This window comes from Leptopilina heterotoma, unplaced genomic scaffold (genome assembly GCF_015476425.1).
Source record: "Leptopilina heterotoma isolate Lh14 unplaced genomic scaffold, ASM1547642v1 Lhet_68, whole genome shotgun sequence".
Lineage (NCBI taxonomy): Eukaryota > Metazoa > Arthropoda > Insecta > Hymenoptera > Figitidae > Leptopilina > Leptopilina heterotoma.
Genome location: NW_025111157.1, coordinates 3,257,755 through 3,281,721, shown reverse-complemented (window position 1 = coordinate 3,281,721; position 23,967 = coordinate 3,257,755). Strand labels below are relative to the sequence as shown.

Sequence of the window (23,967 nt, the reverse complement as noted above, 5' to 3'; positions counted from 1 at the left end):
TGTATAAAAAATATAGTAATTATAATTAAGGGATAAAATAATGAAAGCATCTTATTAAAAACTGTATTTTAATTGAATTCATAGTTATTAATTGGATGGGTTAGTATAATGTAGTAAGTAAATTTATGGCGTATAATCTATAGAGATTCGACGAACGTCAAAGCCGTATACATATATAATAATATATGCATTAATATTATTTTCTTTTTTCTTTAAAACAATAAAATTAATGTTAAATTAATGATTTTTAAACTTAAATTCCTTAATTAATAATTTTTTTTTAAAGATTTCTCTAAATCTGTATTTATAATTATTAGTTTGATCCATCAAAAATGATTGTGCATTTTGAAAGTTCAGACTAAGCCATTTGAATTAAATTCCATGGTCTTCGGAATCTTTTTTTTTAATCACCTCTGGCGTTATTTTTGTTTTCTCTTTTTAAGAACGAACAGAACACGTACTTGAGGTTGACGATGTAAAGCGATTTAATTTGCTATCAATAATAATCTCATCTCCATTTCTGATGTTGTATCGATAAAGTTGTTTGTTTGGAAAGAGCATTTCTTCCGGGCCGTGTTGTGTTTTCATCACCTAAAAATTGAAAGGTATTTTATTACATTATTAGCCTCATTCAATTTTAGTTTAATTTAATTTAATTTTAATAGTTATTAAAAAATATTAATTTTATTATCTATCTTCTATATTAATAATCATTATAATCTGTTCGCATTTTAAAATTAGTTGCTGTTTTCTTTTTTGTTTTCTAACTTTTTAATCATAATTATTCTTTTAAAAAATTTTCAAATTTAAAATAATGTACTGAAAATCATTGAATTCTTGTACAGTATTTTTAAATAATTGATTTCATTTCAAGAGTTTTATCAACATTTTTTCAATAATTAAATTCTTTCGAGAAAATGTAATTAAATATGAAATATAAATGAAAATAATTTAATTCATAGCAAGATTTTTATTAAAATTCTTTAAAATAAATTGAATTAATTTGAAGAATTTATTACAATATTCTTGAAAATAGTGGGTTTTTTTTAAATAATTTTTACTAAAAGTTTTGAAAGTAATTAAATTTTATGAAGAATTGAATTATTTTTAATAATTGTAATAAAATTCTTTGCAAAAAGTCAATTTATAAATAAAAATTTGTATTTTTTAAAGTAATTTTAATTAAAAATTTTGAAAATAATTGAATTGAATAATTTTTAAAAATAATTGAACCTGTTAGAGAAATTTTATTAAAATTATCTTGAATATAATTGAATTATTATTATTATGCAAATTACAAAATTTTTTATTTTTAAGTATTAATTTTTTGAATACATAATTTCAGATTCAAAATTTAAAAAAATTCAATTATTAACTAATTTTCTAATTAATTATTCATATTTATTAATTTCAAAAATTTTAATAAAATTCTTCGCAAGAATTCAATTATTTTCATGAATAATAACATTCTTCCTAAGCATCCAATTATTTTTATGAATAGTAAAATTTTTTGCAAAAATTCAATTATTTTTAAACAAAATTTTAATAAAATTTCACGAACGAATACAATTTCTTTCTAAAATTTTAATAAATTCTTCGAAACAATTTAATTATTTTTTTAAATAGTAAAATCTTTGCAAAATATAATTATTTTTAAAAACAATTTCACGAATCAATTCAATTTTTTTTCTTAATTCGTTATAAAATTTTTGAAAAGAATTCAATTATTTTCTAAAATTTTAATAAATTCTTCAAAAAAATTCTATTATTTTTAATACAATTTTAATTAAATTTCATGAAAGAATTCAATTTTTTTAATTCGTTATAAAATTTTTCAAAAGAATTTAATTATTTTCTAAAATTTTAATAGAATTCAATAATTAAATGTTTACTTTCAATTATTAACAAAAACGATTATTTTAAGAACTTGAAAGAAATTATTCATAAAATTCAAGTACTCTGAAAATTTCCAATTAAAATTATTAAAGAAACTCCATTATTTAAAAAAAATCAAAGTAATTCTTTAAAATAAAAGAATTTAATTGGAATTTTCAAAAATTTTAACAAAATTCTTCGCGAGAAATTGTATTGAAAATAATTGAATTCCACCGAAACATTTTCTTATTTATGAAAATTGTTGAAACTGAATTGAATTTATATTAAAATTCTTGAAAATAGTCGAATTTGATTAATATTTATTTATTTAATTAATTTAATTAATTAATAATTGGCAATTTTGTCGAAGGCGTCAAATGTTTCGGAAAAAAATTAAATTTCTGGGCAAAAGTATTTTGGTAAAGAAAAAGTAGAATTATTTGAAGGATTTTACTTGGTCAACATAGAAAAGTCTCATTTTGTTTGCTGATATTTTCACCATAGATTCGAGTTTTGTTTTCAACTCGAAAACGGTTCGGTAGACGTCCACAGATCGAACCTGAAAAGAAATAAATTCGATTTAAAGAAATTACCGTTTTTTTGAAAATACAAATGGTAATAAATATTTAAAGACTGTTTACCTCAACAAGATCTCCGTATATAAAAGTAACTTTCACTCTTTTTTCCGGTGTTAAGTCAACTTGCACCAGTGGATCTAACTTCCCGTGAATGCCGATGAGTTCAGCGTACCTAAAATAGGAAAGCAATATTAGATGTCTATTTTCGTTTTTTAATTTTTTTAAAAAAACCTAGAAAATAATTGTGTATTTTATTAGGTTGAATTAAAAAGTTGTCTTTCTATTTTTGATAAAACCATTTTCTTTCTCTCTACATTTGTAGTTCTTTTTCTGCATCACAATTTTGCGCCTGGTTAGAATCGCCTAGTCACTTTATACTATGATGCAAATTTATCTGCGTGCGAAAGGTGTCTTCGATTCAGTCAAACGATTGAAACTGAACCAAAGTAACCGCGACACTTGGCGTGAAAAATATTTTGCCGGAAATGATCTCTACGGTCTTTATTGTATATTTTTTCCAAAAGACCGCAAAGCGTTCTTGACTGATCCTTCGGCATAATTCCAAATATACCAAGAATTGACCTACCCCCGGAAATTTTTGATCCTCTGCTACCGGTAGACGCAAACTCCGATCTTCTCAATTTTCACAAACTTAAACACCGAGTGAACGATCGGATTTATTTTATACCTTCTTTTTTTTAGTAAACATTCAGCAGAAAAAAGCCGTCCTCTCTATCTAAATTAGTATTTATTTTATTTTCAATAAGAAAAAATTCTGTAAAACTATAAACAAAATTATATATTCAATTACGTAATTAGAAAATTTTGAATAAAATTCTTTTCAAACTTGTAAAAGTTTGATTCATAAAAGAAAAATCATTATATAAAAAAATAATCATAATATAAGAAAAATAATTAAACAAGGTTGCCACAAAAATTTAATTTTATGTTTCCCTAATTTGTAGAAAGAATTTTGACCATAACGAAAATTTTATTTTACTCTAAAAATAATTACAGAAAAAAATGTACGCAATACATTTATTTCCGAATTATTCAAAATATCAATAGTTTTTTTTTTACTCTACACCATTCTTTAAAATTATTTTCAACATTTCAATTCAATCGTTTTTTCGAATTTTTAAATAAAATTCTTCTATAAATTATTTTGTAAAAAATTTTGAGAAAGTTCCTTGAGATTTCAATAATAATTTATTCAATAAAAAAAAGTTTAAATGAATTATTTCTGAAATCCACTTATTTACGATTCAATTTAATGAAATTTCAAAACAATTTGAAATTCTTTTTATTAAATATGCGTATTCAAAATTTCAACTACCTAATTTCAAAAAAATAAACAAATTTTTCAAAAAACTAACATCTTCAAAATTTTTAATTAAAATTAAAATTTTCTAGAACTTTAGTCTCAAACCATTTAAATTTTTTATATTACTCTTTGTAAATTTTTTTTATAATCTTGAATGAAAAATAATTTAATTCTTGCATTGAATTTTATCAAAATTAAAAATTTTTGAAAATAATTAAATTGTTTTGAAGAATTTTATGTAAATTTTCATAAATAAGTAAATTCTTTCAAACAATTTAATTATAATTATATTGACAATAATTGAATTCTTATAAAAAATTTTCTAAAAGTTTTTTTTTAATAATTGAAAATTCCTCTGAAGAATTTTATTATTTATGAAAAAAATAATTGACTAATTGTAATTTTTTTTGACAAATTTAATTAAAATTGCTTTAAAAATAATTCAATTTTGGTATAAAATTTTATTAAACTTTTTGAAAATAATTCAATTCCTGCAAAGAATTTTATTAAAATTATATTCAAAATAATTGAATTCATCTGAAGAATTTAATATTATTAACAAAAATATTTTAATTTTTACAAAGAATTTAGTAAAATTTGAAAAGAAAATTAAATTCTTTCCAAAAATTTTATTATAATTAAATTTTTGTGAAGACTTTTATTATTTATGAAAATAATTGACTTTTTGCAATTTTTTTTTGACAAATTTAATTAAAATTGTTTTAAAAATAATTCAATTTTTGTATAAAATTTTATTAAAGTTTTTGAAAATAATTGAATTTTTTTAAGGAATTTTGTGCAAATTTTCATAAATAATTCAATTCTTTTGAGCAATTCAATTTTAATTGTATCTATAGTTGAATTTTTATATAGAATTTTATAAAAAATTATTGAATATAATTGAATATTCCTGCGAAGAATTTTATTATTTATGAGAATAATTGAATTCCTGCAAAGAATTTTATTAAAATTATATTCAAATTAATTGAATTCATCTGAAGAATTTAATATTATTAACAAAAATATTTTAATTTTTACAAAGAATTTATTAAAATTTGAAAAAAATATTAAATTCTTTCGAGAAATTTTATTAATAATTGAATTTTTGCGAAGACTTTTATTATTTATGAAAATAATTTACTTTTTTTGCAAATTTCTTCCAAGAATTTAATTAAAATTGTAAACGCAAATTTTATAAAGTTCAATTATTTTTTGAATTTTGAATAAAATAATTCGCTAATTATATAATTAGTTTATGATAGTTCTTTAAGAACTAAATTATTTAAAAGAAAATCAATATTAATTCTGTAAATTTTAATTTTTTGTTAAAAATAGAAAGAATTTAAAGTTGAATTGAACATTATTTTTTTTTAATGCTTTTGGACAATGAAATTGGGAATTTTCTTACGAATTCTAGAAATTTAATATGTTTCCAGTGCTTTTGATAAAATTTTCTCACATTTCACTGTGGCAACCCTGTTAAAGTTGAAAAAAGGGAAAATAAAGTTGAATTTTGAAAAATAAAAAGTCTACCTTTCCGGTCGATCAGCTTCCGGTTTTTCCATATAATATCTAATGAACGCTCTTTCCGCATCTTCGCGCTCTTGAGATGAAATCACTCCACCTCCATTTAGTGTTTCGACATTTGGCAATCTCGCGATCAACAATTGTCTTCTTTCATGTTCCGTGTACTCTTGAGGACTCTAAGATTTACAGAAAATTAAAAAATTACAAACATTTTCTAATTTAATTATTAAATTCAATGTTGGAAAAAATTAAGAGATTTAATACCTCGAACAGAGGACAATTTTGCATTCTGAGAGATTTGAGTGCGGGAAATTTGGCTAATTTCTCAACGTCATTCCACGTGGCGAGAAGAGTATTATTGACATTAAGAAATTTTAGCATTCTAAAAGAATCATGAGATGCTTTATCGAGAGAACTAAAATTTCTCTCCTGCTCAATATTATTATATGTTGAATTTTGAACAAACGGCGCATTCTCCAATAAATATTGTTGATTATAGTCTGATTTTGCCGATTGATTCATATTTGTTTCATCTTCACTGACATCGAGAACCGGTTGCTCTTGTTTGGAACTATTTTTCTCATCAATTAAATTACAACATTCGTGTGATATATTTAATGACGCAATTGGACATTCGGCTAGGACAAGACTCTCTAAATGTGGAAAGCTATAGCCGAGTTTCAATATTTCCGACCAATGTTCAATTGGATTACCGGTGAAATGTAATTTTTTCACTAATGAATTTTGATTCTCTTGATTGTCATGTTCGAGATGGACATTTTTATATTCATTTAGTGATAAATGGAGTTCTTCTAAATTTTTCAGGAGTTTAATAAGGCCTTGAACTGTGGTCCAAGATGCGCGTGTTCCATTGAGAACGAGATTTTTCAAATGCTCATAATTACCGTCTTTGATTTCTAATTCTTTTGATAAATAGTTGAAACTCAAATTGACGAATTTTATTTTCGGCATGTGTTGTAATATTCCAAAGACTTCGTTCCATTGGGAGAATTTATTTTGAGCGAGGTCAAGTTCTTCGACATTTTTACATTTATTGCGTAGCTTTTCATCATCATTGCCGGCAGATTCAATATCGCAATCTTGCAATACCAATAGAGCAGGCACCGTATGACGTGGTGATTTTTTTGGAATAAAAATACTGACGGAGAGTGCAGTTTTCGGCGAACCAGATTCCGCCTCTTCGTCTGTCAATGAACATTCTGCCGTTGAACTACCGTATTTCAGTTCCAGTGCCTCTAGTAATGACGGCATGTTCAGGACATTCTGCAAAAAAGAAAATTACTATTAATATTTTGCTTTATTATTCAAATTAAATTTAATTCTTGTAAAGAATTTTATTAAAAATTTTTAAATAATTGAATTCTTTGACGAATTTTAATAACATTATGATAATTCGATAATTTCGTCGAAAGACAACAAAATTAAAAAGAAAATTCGTCCAAAACAAACAATTAAAGCAGATTGATAAAAAAAAAGAGTAACTTTTGGATAAATTTATTTAATAGAACGCGAATAAATGTTTCTTATTGTTTAGAGGAAACGATTTTTTTAAGAAATAAATTTAACAATAATTTTTCCTGTCAATCTGATAATTGTATAAAAATGACATGCGGATGAGGAAAAGCGAACCCGATTTCCTATAAATCTAAATAAAGAATGGGGTCATGTGACGTCTCAAGGTGGATCCAATGTCTTATGTGAAACTATTTCGAAAAAAGATACATTTTTTTCTATGACCGATTTTGCAGATAATAGTAAATTGTAAATAATTAAAAAAAACTATGCTCTCAGTTCAATCACAAATTACATAATTAGTTCACAAAAATCTCCGACGAATTCCCAACCCTGAAAAACAATAATTAATTTTAAAAAATTAATTTAATATTATAATAAAAAATTAGAATGTAATAAATAGTTAATTGTTGAATTAATTCAATTGCTAAAAAAGAAAACAAACAAAATAAATAAAAGCAAACAAAACTGAATGAATAAAAAATTAAATAAAAAAAAAATAACTCGTAAAAAACAGGAAAAATGTGACAGAAATATTGATTTCTCTCGTCGATAAAAATAAACAAAATTTCGACAAATTTAATGCGTATTTTTCCAATGATAAAATGAATAATAATATAATAAAGGGAATTGAATTGTATAGCTTTATACGCATTCTATAGAGAAAAGGTCTACCTTTCAAGGTCATAGCTCATGACCTGATGGGGGTTACAACATTACTTTTACAATTTACGTGAAATTAAGTCTATTGCATTTTCCATTGTCAATAATTATCACTTGGAAGGAAAACCGGTTTTATTATTTAGAAGGACGTTTTATAAACATTCAAACAAAAATTTTTGTGATTTCTTTTTGCGCACAATTTTATTCATTGACACTTTCCTACACGTTAGATACTTTTTTCCTTTTATTCTTTTTTTTTCAAAACAAAAATATCATAACAAAACATCTATAATTTATTTCTAAAAAATGGGTCAAAATCACTTACACAACTTGTTGCTTAAGTTTGAATATTTTTCCACTATTAATTAGAAGAAAAAAGAAGAAGAGGAGAAATGAAAATCAAAATTGAATCATCGTTTAATTATAATTGAAAAAAGTGTGAATAGAAAAAGAATTTAAATAAAAATATTCTTCAATTTCAAAGAAATTCGCCCAAATTAAAAAAAAAGAGAAAATAGAAATAAATTTGATAAACTAAATAAATTTCTATAAAAAGTAATTAAATATTTCAAGTTAAATACAAGATACAAATTTGCATTCATTTTCGAATTCGACAAGTAAAAAAATATAATTTATAATTAGATAAAAAATTAGTATGACGACAAACTGAATCTATAATTTTTAAATGTCAAATTTCGGATGTTGACATATAGTAATTATTAATTATGAAAGTTTTATTATTGTTTGCAAGAATTTTTACAAATGTTGAAATTCGTTATTTGATATCTAATCTCTATTACGTGAAATATTTATAGTGACTTTCTTTGTGCACATGACAGGTTTAATTTAAAATTATGTAATATAGCTATATTCACACACACACACACACACACAACACAACAATATAGAAATAAAGTATTTTTATAACAATAGATTGTAATAATTGATTCAACATTATTTCGTATCTTGTGAAGGAAAAACACTTGATGATTTCAAGGTATGTTATAAACGAGATCAATGACTTTATACTTTTATTCTGACAAAAAAAATGTGTAAACACTCATAGGTGCGCGTACCTGTTTCTTGCGAATATTGCTCGCGCCTTTTATAATAAATTTTACGATATGACATTAATTCTTTGTGATTGAAATTTATAAATAAATTACTTACTGCTGTGATTTAAATGAAAGAATTCCTTTTTTGCACTCCGAAATTTTCGTTATAAAATCATTCGTTAAAAATACACACTCTAGTAGAGAAAACTAGCAGATGGATAAATGGAAGTAAAATATTGTTCTCTTTGCGCATTGACATTTATCAAAATAACTTATAATATTATTCAGAAACAATGTCAATTGAAATTCATTTATTTCTAATGAATAAATCTGAATAAGATGGAAAAGATTGACAATTATTTTTTCTGGTACTGTGTACACGTCGTGAACGTTTTACAACATAATGAACGAACACCAGCTCGTCTAAATACTGACTGGTTTCTTTGTTTGGTAAACAGAATCAGCTGTGTGGCTGTGTGTCTGTGAGATAAACAAGAGAGCTATCTTATCTTTTGCCGATTGAAAATTTTTAATTTCATTACTCGATACTTTTATTTACTTAACGAAATTGTTTTCTCTTTTGCTACTTATCGAGAAATTTCACAAATTCCAATAATGTAATTGACCAAAATTGAGTCACTTTTTCTTGAAAATTATTTGAATTCGAAAAATATTTAAATCTAAATATTTTAATTAAAGTAATTGGATTTGATATTTTAAACGTTTAAAACGTTTTAAACAAATTCGTTAGACAAATTTTCTATTTTGGAAAAAAATACTTTTAGGAGAAAATCGAAAAAAATAAAAATCTTTTTTGCGAAATTTAAAAGTAGCGGAAGTTCATTATCATTTTCCCGCTCTTTATCTTGACGCTGATTGGCTAGTTATTTTGTGTCCAGATGGCGCTGGTGTATTAAGGAAAAAAGCCGCTTTATATTCAATAATTTCTCTTTATTTATGTTTTGATTGTCTTTAATTATCAATTTTCTTGAATTATTATATGTCACTATAATTCCCGAAGGTTTATAAAATAAATTTAATTTGATGCACCTTTGGAAATCGCGCATTCGACAAACAAAGAATCGCTTTACAAAAAGCCTTCCGGATGTTCGTCTTCCTAGCTAACTTTAAAAATAAAGTAATAATTCAAGAAAATTGTTAATTATTTTGAAAAATTAACCTGGGGAAAAATTCTGATCGATTTTATTAATTCGAATTATCATCGAATTGTAGTTAATTTTCATAAGGGTGATTGGAATTGAAAAATAAAAAGTGGGGAATGATCGCTGGGTGCAAGACGATTACGCGGTACCTCCCTGAGCGCCGACCTCGTGGTGGACGAAGTATCATCGACTCAGCCATATTGGATTATTGGATGTCTCTGTTACACAAGGGCTCAAAAGTAGCCGTGAAATTTTCTCATAATCCTCGACGAAAAGAGGATACAGGACGCAATGGAGGCCACGTATAGTATCACTGTTCATAATAAGTACAGCTTGGCCCTGGATGAGGATGAAGATCCCCTAGAAGTGCTGAAAATTCGCGAAGCAGAAAAGGAGGCGAAGAAAAAGGAGAAGCTCTCTGAAAAGGAGAATAAGTCGAAGCAACCTGAGACCCAGAAGAGTGCCGGCACCAAGACTCAGAAAATTCGCGTTATTAAAGATGTTCAGCAACAAGCTCCGAAAATCCAGGAAACCAAGAAGGACCAAGGTTGGTGGAATTTTTTTTTTCTCTTTTCTACTGATGAAAAACTCATGCGCTTTATTATGGCCGACCAAGTCGACCTCGTGCTTCATTCCCGCTTCTTGATAGCTATTTTATCCATTTATCTTTATATTCCAATCGTTTTTTTTTTCATTGTTTCGCATAATTTTACAGATATAGATTCTTGTATTATAGTTGGGAATTTGCGTTGTTTTTTTGTTGAATTTCGAGTATTGCAAGTGTGCATTGTCGAAAAAGCACGTTTCCACGCGGTCAATTTGCGAATTTCACTTTGGGTCCGATTCTTTTGCAGTTTGGGGGAATTTTCATTGAAATATGAGAAGTACTTTTATTGTTTAACAAGTAGGGGTATTTTTGATAATCAAATAATGAAAATTTCATTATATTAACTGAGTAGCGTCTTTTATCTCTAATAAATTATTGACTGGTATCGATTTTTGCGAGGCTTTCCTCGTGTTAGTCATTATGTTATCAGATGTTAGATTTTAATTGGGTATTTTTTTTGTATATAAATAATTTTTTTCCGAAAATGTTGAACAATGATAAATCGATGTCATGTGCTAACCTAATATGTCTGCTGGAAAGCATGATAAAAATAACATCCCATGGCCAAGCATGGTAATAGTCAAAACCATTTAGAATACTTTTTTAAGAGTTTCACACTTGAAATACAAGTGTGTTTATCATTCGGGTTTCTTGGTGTTAACCAAAGGAATTTTCCACTTTATTGTAATTAGGAGTTTCTTTTTTTTTATTTCTTTGTTACTTTTTTCTTTCTTTGTTACATTTTTTTGATAAATTAAGAATCTATAATTCAAGTTGGTATATGAATTTTTCGTTTACTTCACAATAGATGTATCTCTTATCTTATCCAACGCAAGTAATTAGAGAAGTCGAGAAATGAATTTGAGAATTGATTGTTTTTTAACGACATAAACACTTTGCGGGGCATAAAATTTATCTACTTTATTAATGTAGAAAAAAAGCAATATTTCTATCTAAAATAATATAATTTCTTTTATTCTTTGTAATCAAGTCAGTTTTTTTAATAATCAAGAGAAAATTATTTACAGGGTTGCCACGCAACCTGGAAAACCTGGAAATGTCAGGGAATTTTTATAAACATTGAAAAAACCTGGAAAAGTCAGGGAATTTTGATTGGAATCCTGGAAAATTATTGTTTTCTAAAGTTATTGTGCTTATTCTTGAAATTTAATTTTTCTTTATTTTATATTTTAATTTTCTTAATTCAATTTTAAAATACATTATTTACACTTTTTTTTTTTTTTTTATTATTTACACTTTTTCTTCGCAATAATTCAATTATTTTCATAAATAATAAAACTCATCGTCGAAATTTCAATTATCTTTATAAATATTAAAATTTTTCTCTAAAATTCAATTATTTTCAAAAATTTCAATAAAATACTTGGCAATATTTTAATTATTTAAAAAAATTTTAATAAAATTCTTGACAAATTTTCAATTATTTTCAAAAACTTTTCTCAATTCAATGTAATTTTTTTTACAGAGATTCAATTATTTGTAATACATTTTTAATCTAATTTCTCGAAAAATGAAATTGTTCTTAAAAATTTTATTGAAATTCGTCAAAAGAATTTTAATAACCTTTTTAAAAATTTGTTGATAAAATTCTTTAAATGAGAGTTGAATTTTAAAAAACATTCAATTCTTCAATCAATAAATTATTTTTTTTTGTATTTAAATAATTGAATTGTCGTAGAATTTTCTAATAATAATTGATTCAAATATGAATTTCAGTTAAAACTTTAGATAATAATTGAGTTTTGAAAAGCAGGTCTCAATTTATAATCTTTGAATGTTTGAATTTTTCATACTTTTAACTTAAAATTGTGTAGGTTTAATTTTTTTGTAAAAGTTGAATTGAATTTTTTTGAAGTTATTTCAAGTTTTTATTTTCTAAAAAGCGTGGCAACCCTGATTTACTTTTTTTTTAAATATATAAAGAATATGATAATTTTGGGTGAATATGGCAATTTTTTGCGGTAAATTGCATTGCAAAAATTATAATTTACAGCTGAAAAGAAGCCTTCTCAACCGAGAACCGGAGGCGATCGTAACTTGAAGTCCTCTGGTGAATCGAGAGAAGAGCGCAACAACAGGCGTAATCGTGAAGATGGTGAAAGACCACAGCGCAATCAAATGGACAATAGACGTGGACCTCCTGGGTGAGTTTGCTTTAATCTTGACAATTTTATTTATAAATAAAAGAACTAAAGTTCATTTCCTTATTTTTAAATTAAAATTTAATTTACAAAGTTATTATTAAAAGATAATTTTTTTTTATTTTTTTTTATAATTATTTATTTATGAACAATTTCAGGATGGTCATTTACATTATTTTTGCAGACAAAATTCTTCTTACAGGAAAATATAAAAGTTTACTGAAAAATGAGAAAAATTTATGAATTTTAATAATTTCTAAAAATTACAATTATAACCCTTCCTGAATTAAATTATTTTCTATATTTTTCAACTAAACTTCATCTAAAAATCAATTATTTTAAATAATTTTCCAAAAGTACTTCTTTAAAGATTTTTCATTAAAATTTTTGATAATTCAATTATTTTCAAAAGGACGACGCACAAAATGTACATAAATTGGTTCCCGGTCAAATTTATTAATATTTATTAATTATATTTGTTCCAAATTACTTTAACTCAAACATAAATCCAAAACAAATTTCACCGGGAACCAAATTATGTACTTTTTGTGCGGGGTCCTTTGCAATTAAAATTCTTCAAAAGTTGATTTCCAAAAATTCTAACAAAATACTTTTAAAAAAAATGAATTATTTTCATTAAAATTTATAAATATTTGTTGGTGTTTTTTTTACAGCGAACATCGTGAGCCGCGTGAACAACGCGAGTTCCGTGAGCCTCGCGAACCGCGCGAACCACGCGAACCACGTGAACCACGTGAGCCTCGTGAATTTCGTGGTCCTGGAGATCATTCGCGCCCTGATTTTGGTGACCGTCGCGGAGGACGAGGAGGAGGCGGTTCTCGTGGAAGTGGAATGAATCGCGGACGCGGAGGATCACGTGGAGGACGTGGTGGCTTCGACAATCGCGGTAAACGAGAATTCGATCGGCAATCTGGTTCAGACAAAACGTATGTATAATTCATAGTTTACTTTTAATACACATTATTACATATTCAGAAAAAAAAGACATTTCGTGTTACGAATTACCTTTCTCTGTAGCAAGTTAATAAGGGCTTTTTTTTTATTTCACATTCACTGTAATTAATAATTAATAATTACTCAACTTTGAATTATTTTTGCAATTTTTTTCTCCGAAACCATATTTAGATTTTTTTTTAGTCAATTTATTGAATGAAAACGATTAAAACAATTTGCAATAGGTAAATTTATAATTTTTTACAGTTATCTAAGAACACAACGTGAGACTAACAATTTTATTTTATTTTTTGTCAATGCCCATAAACAGGCTGCCGAGGTAAGGATTTTGACTTGTAACACATTTCGCTTTTTTATTTATTGCGCACATTTGTCTATTATTTTATCATCGCTTTCAAAATCAAGTTTCAATTTTTCAAGTTTGACAAAAATTCTTTTTTCTATTTCTTTCTTCTAACAAGTAAATTTTAATTAAATCGAAACTTAATCAGGGTTGCTACGCAACATGGAAAACCTGAAAATGTCAGGGAATTTTATAAACCTTGAAAAAACTTGGAAAAGTCAGGGAATTTTGATCGAAATCCTGGAAAATTGTTGTTTTCTAAAGTTATTGTGTTTATTCTTGAAATCTAATTTCACTTAAATATTTCAAAATTAATTCAATTTTAAAAGAATTGCGTTTACAATTTTCATAAGTAGGTGAACTTTAAAAGATTTTTATTTAAAATTTTGTAAAATTTCAATTTTAAATGAATTTAATTAGAAATATATAAAAAAAAATTTTTAATTTAAAAAAAAAATGTAAAACTATTCTTCTGAAATTAGTTAAATTTGTTAATACATATTTAACCAGTTTTATTAAAAATAATGGATTTATAGAAGAATTTTAGTTAAAAACACTAAAACAACTTGAATTTTGAAGCAATTACAAATTATTGGAGAAACTCAATTATTTTCAAAAGCAGTAAAATTCTTCTCAGAAATTCAATTATTTTCAAAAATTTTAATAAAATTCTTGGCAAAATTTTAATTATTTTCAAAAACTCCTAAAAAGAATTCAATTAGTTAACAAAAATTTTAATAAAATTCTATGCAAAAATTTTATTATTTTCCAAAATAATAAAAATTTCACATGAATTAAATTATTTACAAATTATTTTCATTTTTTATTCAATTATTTTTATAAATAATAACATTTTTTACAGGGATTCAATTATTTTCATAAATAATAAAACTCAATGCTGAATTTCAATTATTTTTAATACAATTTTAATGGAATTCCTCAAAAAAAAGTTATTCTTAAAATTTTTATTAAAATTTATCAAAGAAATTTAATTATTTTAATAACTTTTGCTATAATTTATTTATTAGAATTCAAGTATTATTTTCAATACATTTTTAATTAAATTTCTTTAAAGAATAAAATTATTTTCAAAAATTTCATAAAATTCTTCGCAGAAATTCAATTATTTTCAACACTTTCAAATAAAGTTCTTGGAAAGAATTCAATTATCTTTTCATAAATAACAGAATTCTTCCCAAAAATTCAATTCTTTTTAAAAAATAACATTTTAAGCAGAAATTCAATAATTTTTTTAAAATTTCTATAAAATTCTTCGCAGAAATTCAATTATTTTTAAAACTTTCAAATAAAGAGTTCTTGACAGGAATTCAATTTTTTTTTGCAAATAACAAAATTCTTCGTAAGAATTCAATTATTTCTATAAAGGACAAAATTCTTCGTAGAAATTCAATTATTTTTATAATTTCATAATTATAATTTCCTTCGCAGATATTCAATTATTATAGAAAAATGTAATACAATTCTAGGCAAGAATTCAATTATCATTATAAATAACAAAATTCTTTGCAAAAATTCAATTATTTTCAAAAATAACGAATTTTTTAGTAGGAATTCAAAAATTTCAAAAAATTCATAAAATCCTTCGTAGAAATTCAATTATTTTCAAAACTTTTAATAAAATTCTTGGCAGAATTTCAATTATTTTTAATACAATTTTCATCAAATTTCTCGAAAAATACAATTATTCTTAAAAATTTTATTAAAATTTGTTGATAAAATTCTTTATGAAAATTCAATTGTTTAATAAAATATTTATTTTTATAGTTAAATAATTGAATTTTCGTAGAATTTTCTAATAAATATTGATTTAAAAATGAATTTCAAATTAAAATCTTTGAAAATTTGAACTTTTCATATTTTTAATTGAGAATTCTATAGAATTAATTTTTCTCAATAAGTTTAATGGAATTTTTTTTGAATTATTTCAAGTTTTTATTTTCTAATACATATTTAAAGAATTTCTGAATAATCGATGGAATTTCCTAAAACTGAATTATAAACAAATGGATTTGAAAATTCTCAAAGAACTTTTTAAAAAATTATTAAAAAACAATTGACTTAAAGAAGAATTTTAGTTATATGTTATTGAATTTGAAATTTTTGAATATCTTAATTTTTATAAAAAAAATAATGGTTAAATAATTATTTAAAAATGAAGATATTGATGTTTTCGAATAATTTTAGTTTTAAAAACCTGGAAAAATTCCGTTTTTTAACCTGAAAAACCTGGAAAAGTCAGGGAATTTAAAGAGAGCAAAAGCGTTTCAACCCTGTTTCTTCTAACAAGTGAATTTTAGCTTATTCTAATTTAATTAAATTGAAACTTAATTTATCGAAATTGAAATTTTGAAACATGATTTTTTTTATTATATATGTGTTTATTATTAATATAATAATTACCTGCACAAAAAATTTTAATTTTTGGGTAACACGTAACTTTTACGTTAAAAAGAAAAAAAAAAGTTTAATTACTAGTAACTAATGAAAGTAGGTATGGTTACAGTGGAGTGAAACCAGTTGACAAGAAGGATGGCGCTGGCAGCCATAACTGGGGAACCCATAATGATGAAATTGAGTAAGTTGAGAATTTGCCTTTTTTAATGACAAATTAGGTAGAGAAAATTTTTATTTAATTTTTTTTCCTTCTCTTTTTTTCAGAGAAAGTTTGAACCAGGAAACAAACCAAGATTGGGATACTGATAAGCCGGAAATTGATTTGTCCACCCCGGCCACTGAAGCTGGCAAGGAGGGTGAAGTTGCTAATACCTCGACAGAGGAAAAACCAGTTGAGGAGGAATCACGGGAAATTACATTGGACGAATGGAAAGCGAAACAAGGAACACGTGCCAAGCCACAATACAATTTGCGTAAAGCTGGTGAAGGTGAGGATTTGACACGCTGGAAGAAAATGTATGCTCTCGAGAAAAAGAAGGAAGGCGAGGAGGAGGACGAAGACGACGAGGAGTATGATGCTACTGATTATCCGCAACGAGTTGGCAGGCAGAAACGCGTTTTTGATATTGACATCCAATTCAGTGATAATCGACGTGGTGGCAGTGGAGGTCGTGGTCGCGGAGGTCGTGGAGGACGAAGCGATCGTGCCAATGGTCGTGGTTTTGGTAATCGCGGCGGAGCTCCAAGAGACAACGCTGACACTCGAGCTCCAGTTGTAAGTTTCGAGGTATTCAAAGCGTTCTTCTTTTTTGGTTTTTTAGTTTCTCCCCTTGATTCTATTTTTGTATTTTGTTTTTTTTTTTTAATTCTTTTTTTTTGCTTTGAAATTACAGTGGCCGCTCGATAACTTTTGCCCACCCTACAGCAATTAAACACTTTACGAAAAGTTTTGTATTTTGTTTATTATTGAAGTTAAAAAGCTCAGAAAGGTCTAATTTAAAAGATCATATCCTGAGGTTTATCTGACCTGGAAATGTCAGGGAATTTTATAAACCTTGAAAACACCTGGAAAAGTCAGGGAATTCTGATCGAAATCCTGGAAAATTGTTGTTTTCTAAAGTTATTGTGCTTATTCTTGAAATCTAATTTTTCTTAAATATTTCAAAATTAATTCGATTTTAAAAGAGTTGCGTTTACAATTTTCTTAAGTACAAATGAACTTCAAAAGATTTTAGTTTGAAATTTTGTAAAATTTTAATTTTCAATGAATTTAATTAGAATTCTTAAAGAACGTAGATTTTTGAAAAGATTAATAATTCAACTTCTTCTGAAATTAGTTAAATTTTTTTAATATAAATTTAATTGATAATTAAAAATAATGAATTTACAGAAAAATTTTAGTAAAAAAACACTAAAAGAAATTGAATTTAATTACAAATGATTGCAGAAATTCAATTATTTTCAAAAGTAGTGAAATTTTTCTCAGAAATTCAATTATTTTAAAAACCTTTAATAAAATTCTTGTCAAAATTTCAATTATTTTCAAAAACTTTTCTCAACTCAATGATTTTTAATATCTACTACTTTAATAAAATTTCACAAAAGAATTCAATTTTTTAAAAAAAAATTTATAAAAATTCTACGCAAACATTTAATTATTTTCATAAATAATTAAAATTTCACATGCATTGAATTATTTTCAAAAACTCTTATAAAATTTTTTGGCTAAATTCAATTATTTTTAATACAATTTTAATTAAATTTCTGGAAAAATGAAATTATTCTTCACAAGAATTCATTTATTTTCATAAAATTCTAAAAAACAATTCAATTATGGTTAAAAAATTTTTTAAATTCTCTTCAAAATTCCAATTATTTTCAAAAACACTTATAAATTTTTTTGGATAAGTTCAATTATTTTTTATACAATTTTAATCAAATTTCTTGAAAAATGAAATTATTTTACAAAATTTTATTAAAACTTGTCACGGTAATTCAATTATTTAAAATTTTATTGAGAAATTCCAAATTATTATTTATTTAAAATTTCATTTATAAAATTCTTTATGATAATTCAATTTTTAGAAACATTCAAATATTTAATAAAACCTTTATTTTTGTATTTAAATAATTGAATTCTCGTACATTTTTCTAATAAATATTGATTTAAAAATGAATTTCAGTTAAAATTTTTAATTATAATATTAAATATTAAAAGCATTATAGCATTCTGTTAATGTTTAAATAATGATACTGCAAAACATAGTTTTTCATTTTTACATGCAGAATAAAAAAATATATATAAAATTTTTTAAACATTTGAATAAATTTTTTTTTACATTTTTTGTATTTTTAAGTTTTAATTGTAGAAATCCGCAATTCAATACTCACTACAACAAACAAGAAAATTTTATATCCTATTTATTCAATTATTTTCAATAATTTTAACTCAGCAATTATTTTCATTTAAATAACTTTTGATAATAATAATTAAATTTATTGCTTGTAAACTGATCAAAAGTTAATTAAATATTTGCTGAGTTAAAGTTATTGAAAATAATTAAATAAATACGATATTAAATTTTTTTTTGTTGTAGTGAGTAAAAATTGCGAATCTCTACGATTAAAACTTAAAAATATGAAAAATATAAAAAATAAAATTTTTTCTAATTCTGCATGTAAAAATGGAACAATTCATGTTCTCAAAAAAAAATTGTTTTTAACGAATTATTTTTGAGTTAACAATTTAGAAAAATGGCTAATATTTTAAACAAATGACTATATTATTCTTAAAAATTAACGTACAAAAATTTTAAAAAATGCGTTTTAAAGGTGATAAAATTATTTATGAAAATAATTAAATGTTTGCGTAGAATTTTATTAAAATTTTTGTTAAATAATTGAATTCTATTGTGTAATTTTATTAAAGTACTAGATATTAAAAATCATTGAGTTGAGGAAAGTTTTTGAGAATAATTGAAATTTTGACAAGAATTTTATTAAAGGTTTTGAAAATAATTGAATTTCTGCAATCATTTGTAATTAAATTCAATTTCTTTTAGTGTTTTTAACTAAAAATTCTTCTGTAAATCCATTATTTTTAATAACCAATTAAATTTATATTAAAAAAATTTAACTAATTTCAGAAGAATTTGAATTATTAATCTTTTCAAAAATCTACGTTCTTTAAGATTTCTAATAAAATTCATTGAAAATTGAAATTTTACAAAATTTTAAATCAAAATCTTTTCTTAAATCAAAACCTTTTGAAGAAATCTTTTTCACTGTACTTATGAAAATTGTAAACGCAATTATTTTAAAATTGAATTAATTATGAAATATTAAGTAAAATTAGATTTCAAGAATAAGCACAATAACTTTAGAAAACAACAATTTTTCCGCATTTCTCAGGATAGGATATAATATGAGCTTTTAAAGACCTTTCTGAGCTTTTTAACTTTAATAATAAACAAAATAGGAAACTTTTCGTGAAATGTTTAATTGAGGCTCCGAATCTTAAAAGTGCACTTTTACCATTTAAAAATCAATGCTGAAAGTGCCCTTTTAAGATCCGGAGCCTCAATTATTGCTGAAAGGTGGGCACAAGTTATTGATCGGTTATTTTCTTAGGAATAAAATTTGAGAAGATGGGAAAAATTAACAATTTTTTTTTTATTTTTAGGCTCCTCAAGCGGAACAACGATCGCCTCGTGGACGTCAAAATGCTCCAAAAGTCGATGACGAGCATGACTTCCCATCATTGGGATAAGGTTCTCCTTCAAAGTCCATGAGCAGTTATGTCATTAAAAACATTGCAAGATCTTGAAACTACTATTATTGCTACAGCTCTACTATTCCTCCCACTGCTACTATCGACGGTTTCACATTCATAACATCGTTATTAATGCATAATACAGTACACTTTTCGCAGAATGAGATACGTAAAATTGGCCTCGTTTACACCCCCCACCCCCCCCCCCCCCCCTCCCCCAAGTCCCCCTTTTGTCATCAATTCGAGATAGAATTGAGTTTCTTACCAATTTAATATGTATAAAGAATCGCTGTACGTCATTAATTAACATTTGACATCTGCTCAAAAGCGCCATCTTTGATCTCTTGTACTCTCTGAGTCAGAAAAAAAAGAAGAAAAACCGTTTTGTGCAAACTGTATCTTGCGAGTAAATTACGTCTTCGTCTTGTCATTTCTTCCGAGATAGAAACAACGATAACGGAAAAAATAGAGACAACACTCTGTCCTGTATTGACATTTTTTTTTTTTTCCTTTTTTTTTAAATACAGCTTTATAGAACAGTTGGTGTTGTTTTCTCGGAAATTTGCCTACTCTACGATTTTTTTTTAGCGAAACAAATCAGAAAATTATTTTTTTTTTGTTTCAAACGGAAAACAGAAACTCTGAGTTTAATTTCAGTCCTAGGAGAGAGAGGCCTTTTTTTAATTTACACGCGCATCGTGTACATAAAACAAGAATAATGTCACCTAGGAATTTTATCAGTTTTTTTTTTTTTTTGCTTCCATTCTTTCAATTAATTTTTACGGAATTCTCAATTCTTACATTGAAATTAAGATTCAATTTCAATTTTTTTTTACAAATTCTTTTTAATTGAATTCTTAGAAGAAGCTTTAAAAAAATGTGTTTTACGCGATTTTTTGGGTTTTTTAGAAAAAAAATTCACTTTTTTTTTAAAAAAAATTAAGTGAAAAAAGAAGATTTTCGTAAAGTTGAAACTATTTTTACTCGCGTGTTGTTGAATCTGCTCACGTGAGTTTTTACAAATATATTCGAAAAAAAAAGAAATGAAAACTGAAATCTTTGGAAATTCTTAGATATACTAAGTTTTTTCGGCTTGTATTATATGAATACAATTTTTGTTAGGGACTTTATATTATTTTTTTCCTCTCGAGATTTAACTTTGAGAAAATTCACATCTGTTGTATGTGCACGAATAAAAAACGAACCATTGACTTAGTTTTACATTTTTACAGATTCTTAAATAAAAAAAAAAAAATTTAATCCGATGAGGAACAGAGAGAAATAAGGAGAAAGAGAGAGAAAGAGTGTGTGAGAGAGAAGGAGAGTAAGAGAGAGAGAGAGAGTGAGAAAGACATCCAACAATATTGAAACATGTACATTGTGCATCGATGGTCATATTCTTGATTATGAGCTACTTTCTTAGTTATTTACTATGATTGTTATTTTTTAAAGTAAAAAAAAAAAAAAAGAAACGTAAAAAAGAAAACCACCAAAAATTTTCACGCCTTCATCATAAAAAGGATGATGTTACGATATTTGAAACTTAGGTATATGTGTAAATAACATATTTACAGTAATAAATTGTGACAAGACTAGCTAATTCGAGTTGACTTTTAATCGAACGTCCGTCAGGAGGCAAGAATAATAATTTTTACTCATTATTTCTTGTGTAGATTTTTTGTGATTCACGATAGAAAGAGAGATTGAGTATGAGAGATGAAGTAAGAAAGAACAAAAAAAAAAAAAAAAAAAGAATGAATGTGTGTGTATATGTGTACAACTCGTATTAATTATAAAAATCTTGCTTGAATGAACTTGTACCTGAGAGACACAAGTTAACAGAAATTAAATTTAGAGCTCCTACCTTTTCTACTTTGAAATCAATAATGAAGCCAGATGATACGAATTAGCAGCTAAAACGATGTAAACGATCATTATTTTATATAAACGTTCCCTCAATAAATGAAAGACACGCAGAAAACAAAATTTTTTCGGTTTTTGCCTTTAAAAATTATTTTTAAAAATTCTAAGATCGTATTTTTCAATTTTTTTCCATAGGCAGGGCTCGAACTAGGTCCGTAACTTTGCTTGAAGTCGGTGAAAGTCCGTTTCTTTGAAAAAAAGGTCCGTAAATTCCGTAATTTAATTCAAAAAGGGATGAAAAGTTCGTAAATTGTACGATATAATTTGGAGAATTTTATAGAAATTACAAATAATTGAAGAAATTCAATTATTTTCAGAAATAATAAAATTCTTCGCAGAAATTCAATTATGTTTAAAAATTTAAAAATAATTAAATTTCGGAGAAGAATTTAATTATTTCTAAAGATAATTGAAATTTTGATGAGAATTTTTTCAAATTTTTGAACATTATTGAATTTTCGTGAAGAATTTTATTACTTTGGAAAATAATAGGTATCTACTATTCTAATAAAATTATCCAAAAAAATTTAGTAAAGTTCTACACAAAACTTTCAAAAATTTGAAAATAATTGAATTTCAGAGAAGAATTTAATTATTTCTAAAGATAATTGAAATTTTAATAAGGATTTTTTCAAATTTTTGAACATAATTGAATTTTTGTGAAGAATTATATTAATTTTGGAAATAATAGGTATCTACTATTCTAATAAAATTATCCAAAAGAATTCAATTATTTAAAAAACAATTTAATAAAAATCTACACAAACCTTTAATTATTTTCAAAAAATAATAAAAATTTCACTGAAATTTCCTTATTTATAAATGGTTTTATAAATTTCTTCTCAATTCAATTATTTTCATAAATAATAAAATTTTTACAGGGATTCAATTATTTTCGTAAATAATAAAATTCTTTTTAGGAATTCAATAAAATATTTTCATAAATAAATAAAACTCATTACAGAGTTTCAATTATTTAAAAAAAATATTCAATTGTTTTTCTCGAAAAAATTCTTAAAAATTCTATTGAAATTCGTCAAAAAAATTCAATTATTTAAAAATTTATTGACAAAATTCTTCATGAGAATTCAATTTTAAGAAACATGCAATTATTCAAAAATTATTTTTGTATTCAAATAATTGAATTCTAGTAGAATTTTCTCATAAAAATTGATTTAAAAATGGATTTCAATTAAAATTTTAGATAATAATTGAATATGAAAAGAATTGTAGCGTGAATGTTTAGAAAAAATTGACTTTTAAAATTAATTTTTTTGAAAAAGTTTAATTGAATTTTTTCAATATTATTTAAAATTTTTATTTTTTAATATTTATTCAATTGAAAAATTTACGAATAATTGAAATTTCGTAAAATTGAATATTGTAAACAAATGGATTTAAAAATTGTCAAAGAACTTTTTCGAAAATTATTTAAAAAAATTTTTGTCACTAATTGGTCCGTAAATGGTCCGTAATTTTTCATTTTTGGTCCGTAAAGTCCGTATTTTTAAATACTTTCACTGATTCGAGCCCTGTCCATAGGAAATGCATGTATCAAAAATTATAAAATTTAAATACGGAAAATACAAAAAAAAAAAAAATTAAAAGAAAATGGAGCCGTAGAAAAGTGGAAAAGAATATCTCGTTCATTCGGAAGGCCATACTGTAAAAGACCCCGCAGGATTAAAAAGAGCGAATTAAAATGTTTTGCTATTCTTGCTAATATTTTAAACAACAAATCAAGATTCTATTTTTCATCAAATAAATTATTAAATTCACGTACATACGCACAATTTACTATAATAATGACAGTTTTCTTTTAAACTTCATCTTTCATTGTTTTTACTAAAAATGCTACTTAAAATCATTGTGTATTAGCTTTTACTTAAAAATCTAAAAACTTATGAGAGAAAAAAAATTCTAGATCTATTTTTCACTTTATCCTTAAAACTTAAAATAAGATTTCTTAAAAGTTTTTTTTTTATTTTGCTCAAATATTGTTTTTTTTTGGCGTTGAAATCGTGTTAAAAAAAATAAAATACCACACAGAAG

General features: G+C 24.6%; 2 protein-coding genes across 4 annotated transcripts; one reads left to right on the top strand and one right to left on the bottom strand.

Annotated features, from left to right (window-relative positions):
- Positions 1–51: 51 nt before the first annotated feature.
- Positions 52–9,006, bottom strand: LOC122510151 (tubulin-specific chaperone cofactor E-like protein). The gene is made up of 6 exons (XM_043624591.1): positions 8,671–9,006; positions 5,569–6,588; positions 5,311–5,480; positions 2,517–2,625; positions 2,330–2,434; positions 52–591 (listed from the first exon to the last, which is right to left on the bottom strand). Exons 2-6 carry the CDS (start codon positions 6,574–6,576, stop codon positions 439–441), a joined length of 1,545 nt encoding a protein of 514 aa, XP_043480526.1. The 5' UTR covers positions 6,577–6,588; positions 8,671–9,006; the 3' UTR covers positions 52–438.
- Positions 9,007–9,884: 878 nt separating this feature from the next.
- Positions 9,885–21,592, top strand: LOC122510152 (plasminogen activator inhibitor 1 RNA-binding protein-like). Of its 3 annotated transcripts, none has more exons than XM_043624595.1 (6): positions 9,885–10,265; positions 12,340–12,490; positions 13,162–13,434; positions 16,318–16,401; positions 16,485–16,995; positions 19,903–21,592. In XM_043624595.1, the coding sequence occupies exons 1-6, from the start codon at positions 10,010–10,012 to the stop codon at positions 19,987–19,989; spliced, it is 1,362 nt and encodes a 453-aa protein (XP_043480530.1). In that variant the 5' UTR covers positions 9,885–10,009; the 3' UTR covers positions 19,990–21,592. The 3 variants fall into 3 exon arrangements, with proteins under 3 accessions (XP_043480530.1, XP_043480529.1, XP_043480528.1); XM_043624594.1 differs by having other exon boundaries at positions 9,886–10,265; positions 16,330–16,401; positions 16,485–17,007; XM_043624593.1 differs by having other exon boundaries at positions 9,886–10,265; positions 16,485–17,007.
- Positions 21,593–23,967: the final 2,375 nt, after the last annotated feature.

Coding starts and splice junctions, on each gene's coding strand:
- LOC122510151 (XM_043624591.1), bottom strand. CDS start 6,576: ATGCCGTCATTACTAGAGGCACTGGAACTGAAATACGGTAGTTCAACG. Junction 2,435..2,516: donor TATACGGAGATCTTGTTGAG/GTAAACAGTCTT, acceptor ATTTCTTTTCAG/GTTCGATCTGTGGACGTCTA. Junction 592..2,329: donor GACTTTTCTATGTTGACCAA/GTAAAATCCTTC, acceptor TTCAATTTTTAG/GTGATGAAAACACAACACGG.
- LOC122510152 (XM_043624593.1), top strand. CDS start 10,010: ATGGAGGCCACGTATAGTATCACTGTTCATAATAAGTACAGCTTGGCC. Junction 12,491..13,161: donor AATAGACGTGGACCTCCTGG/GTGAGTTTGCTT, acceptor TTTTTTTTACAG/CGAACATCGTGAGCCGCGTG. Junction 13,435..16,317: donor CAATCTGGTTCAGACAAAAC/GTATGTATAATT, acceptor TAATGAAAGTAG/GTATGGTTACAGTGGAGTGA.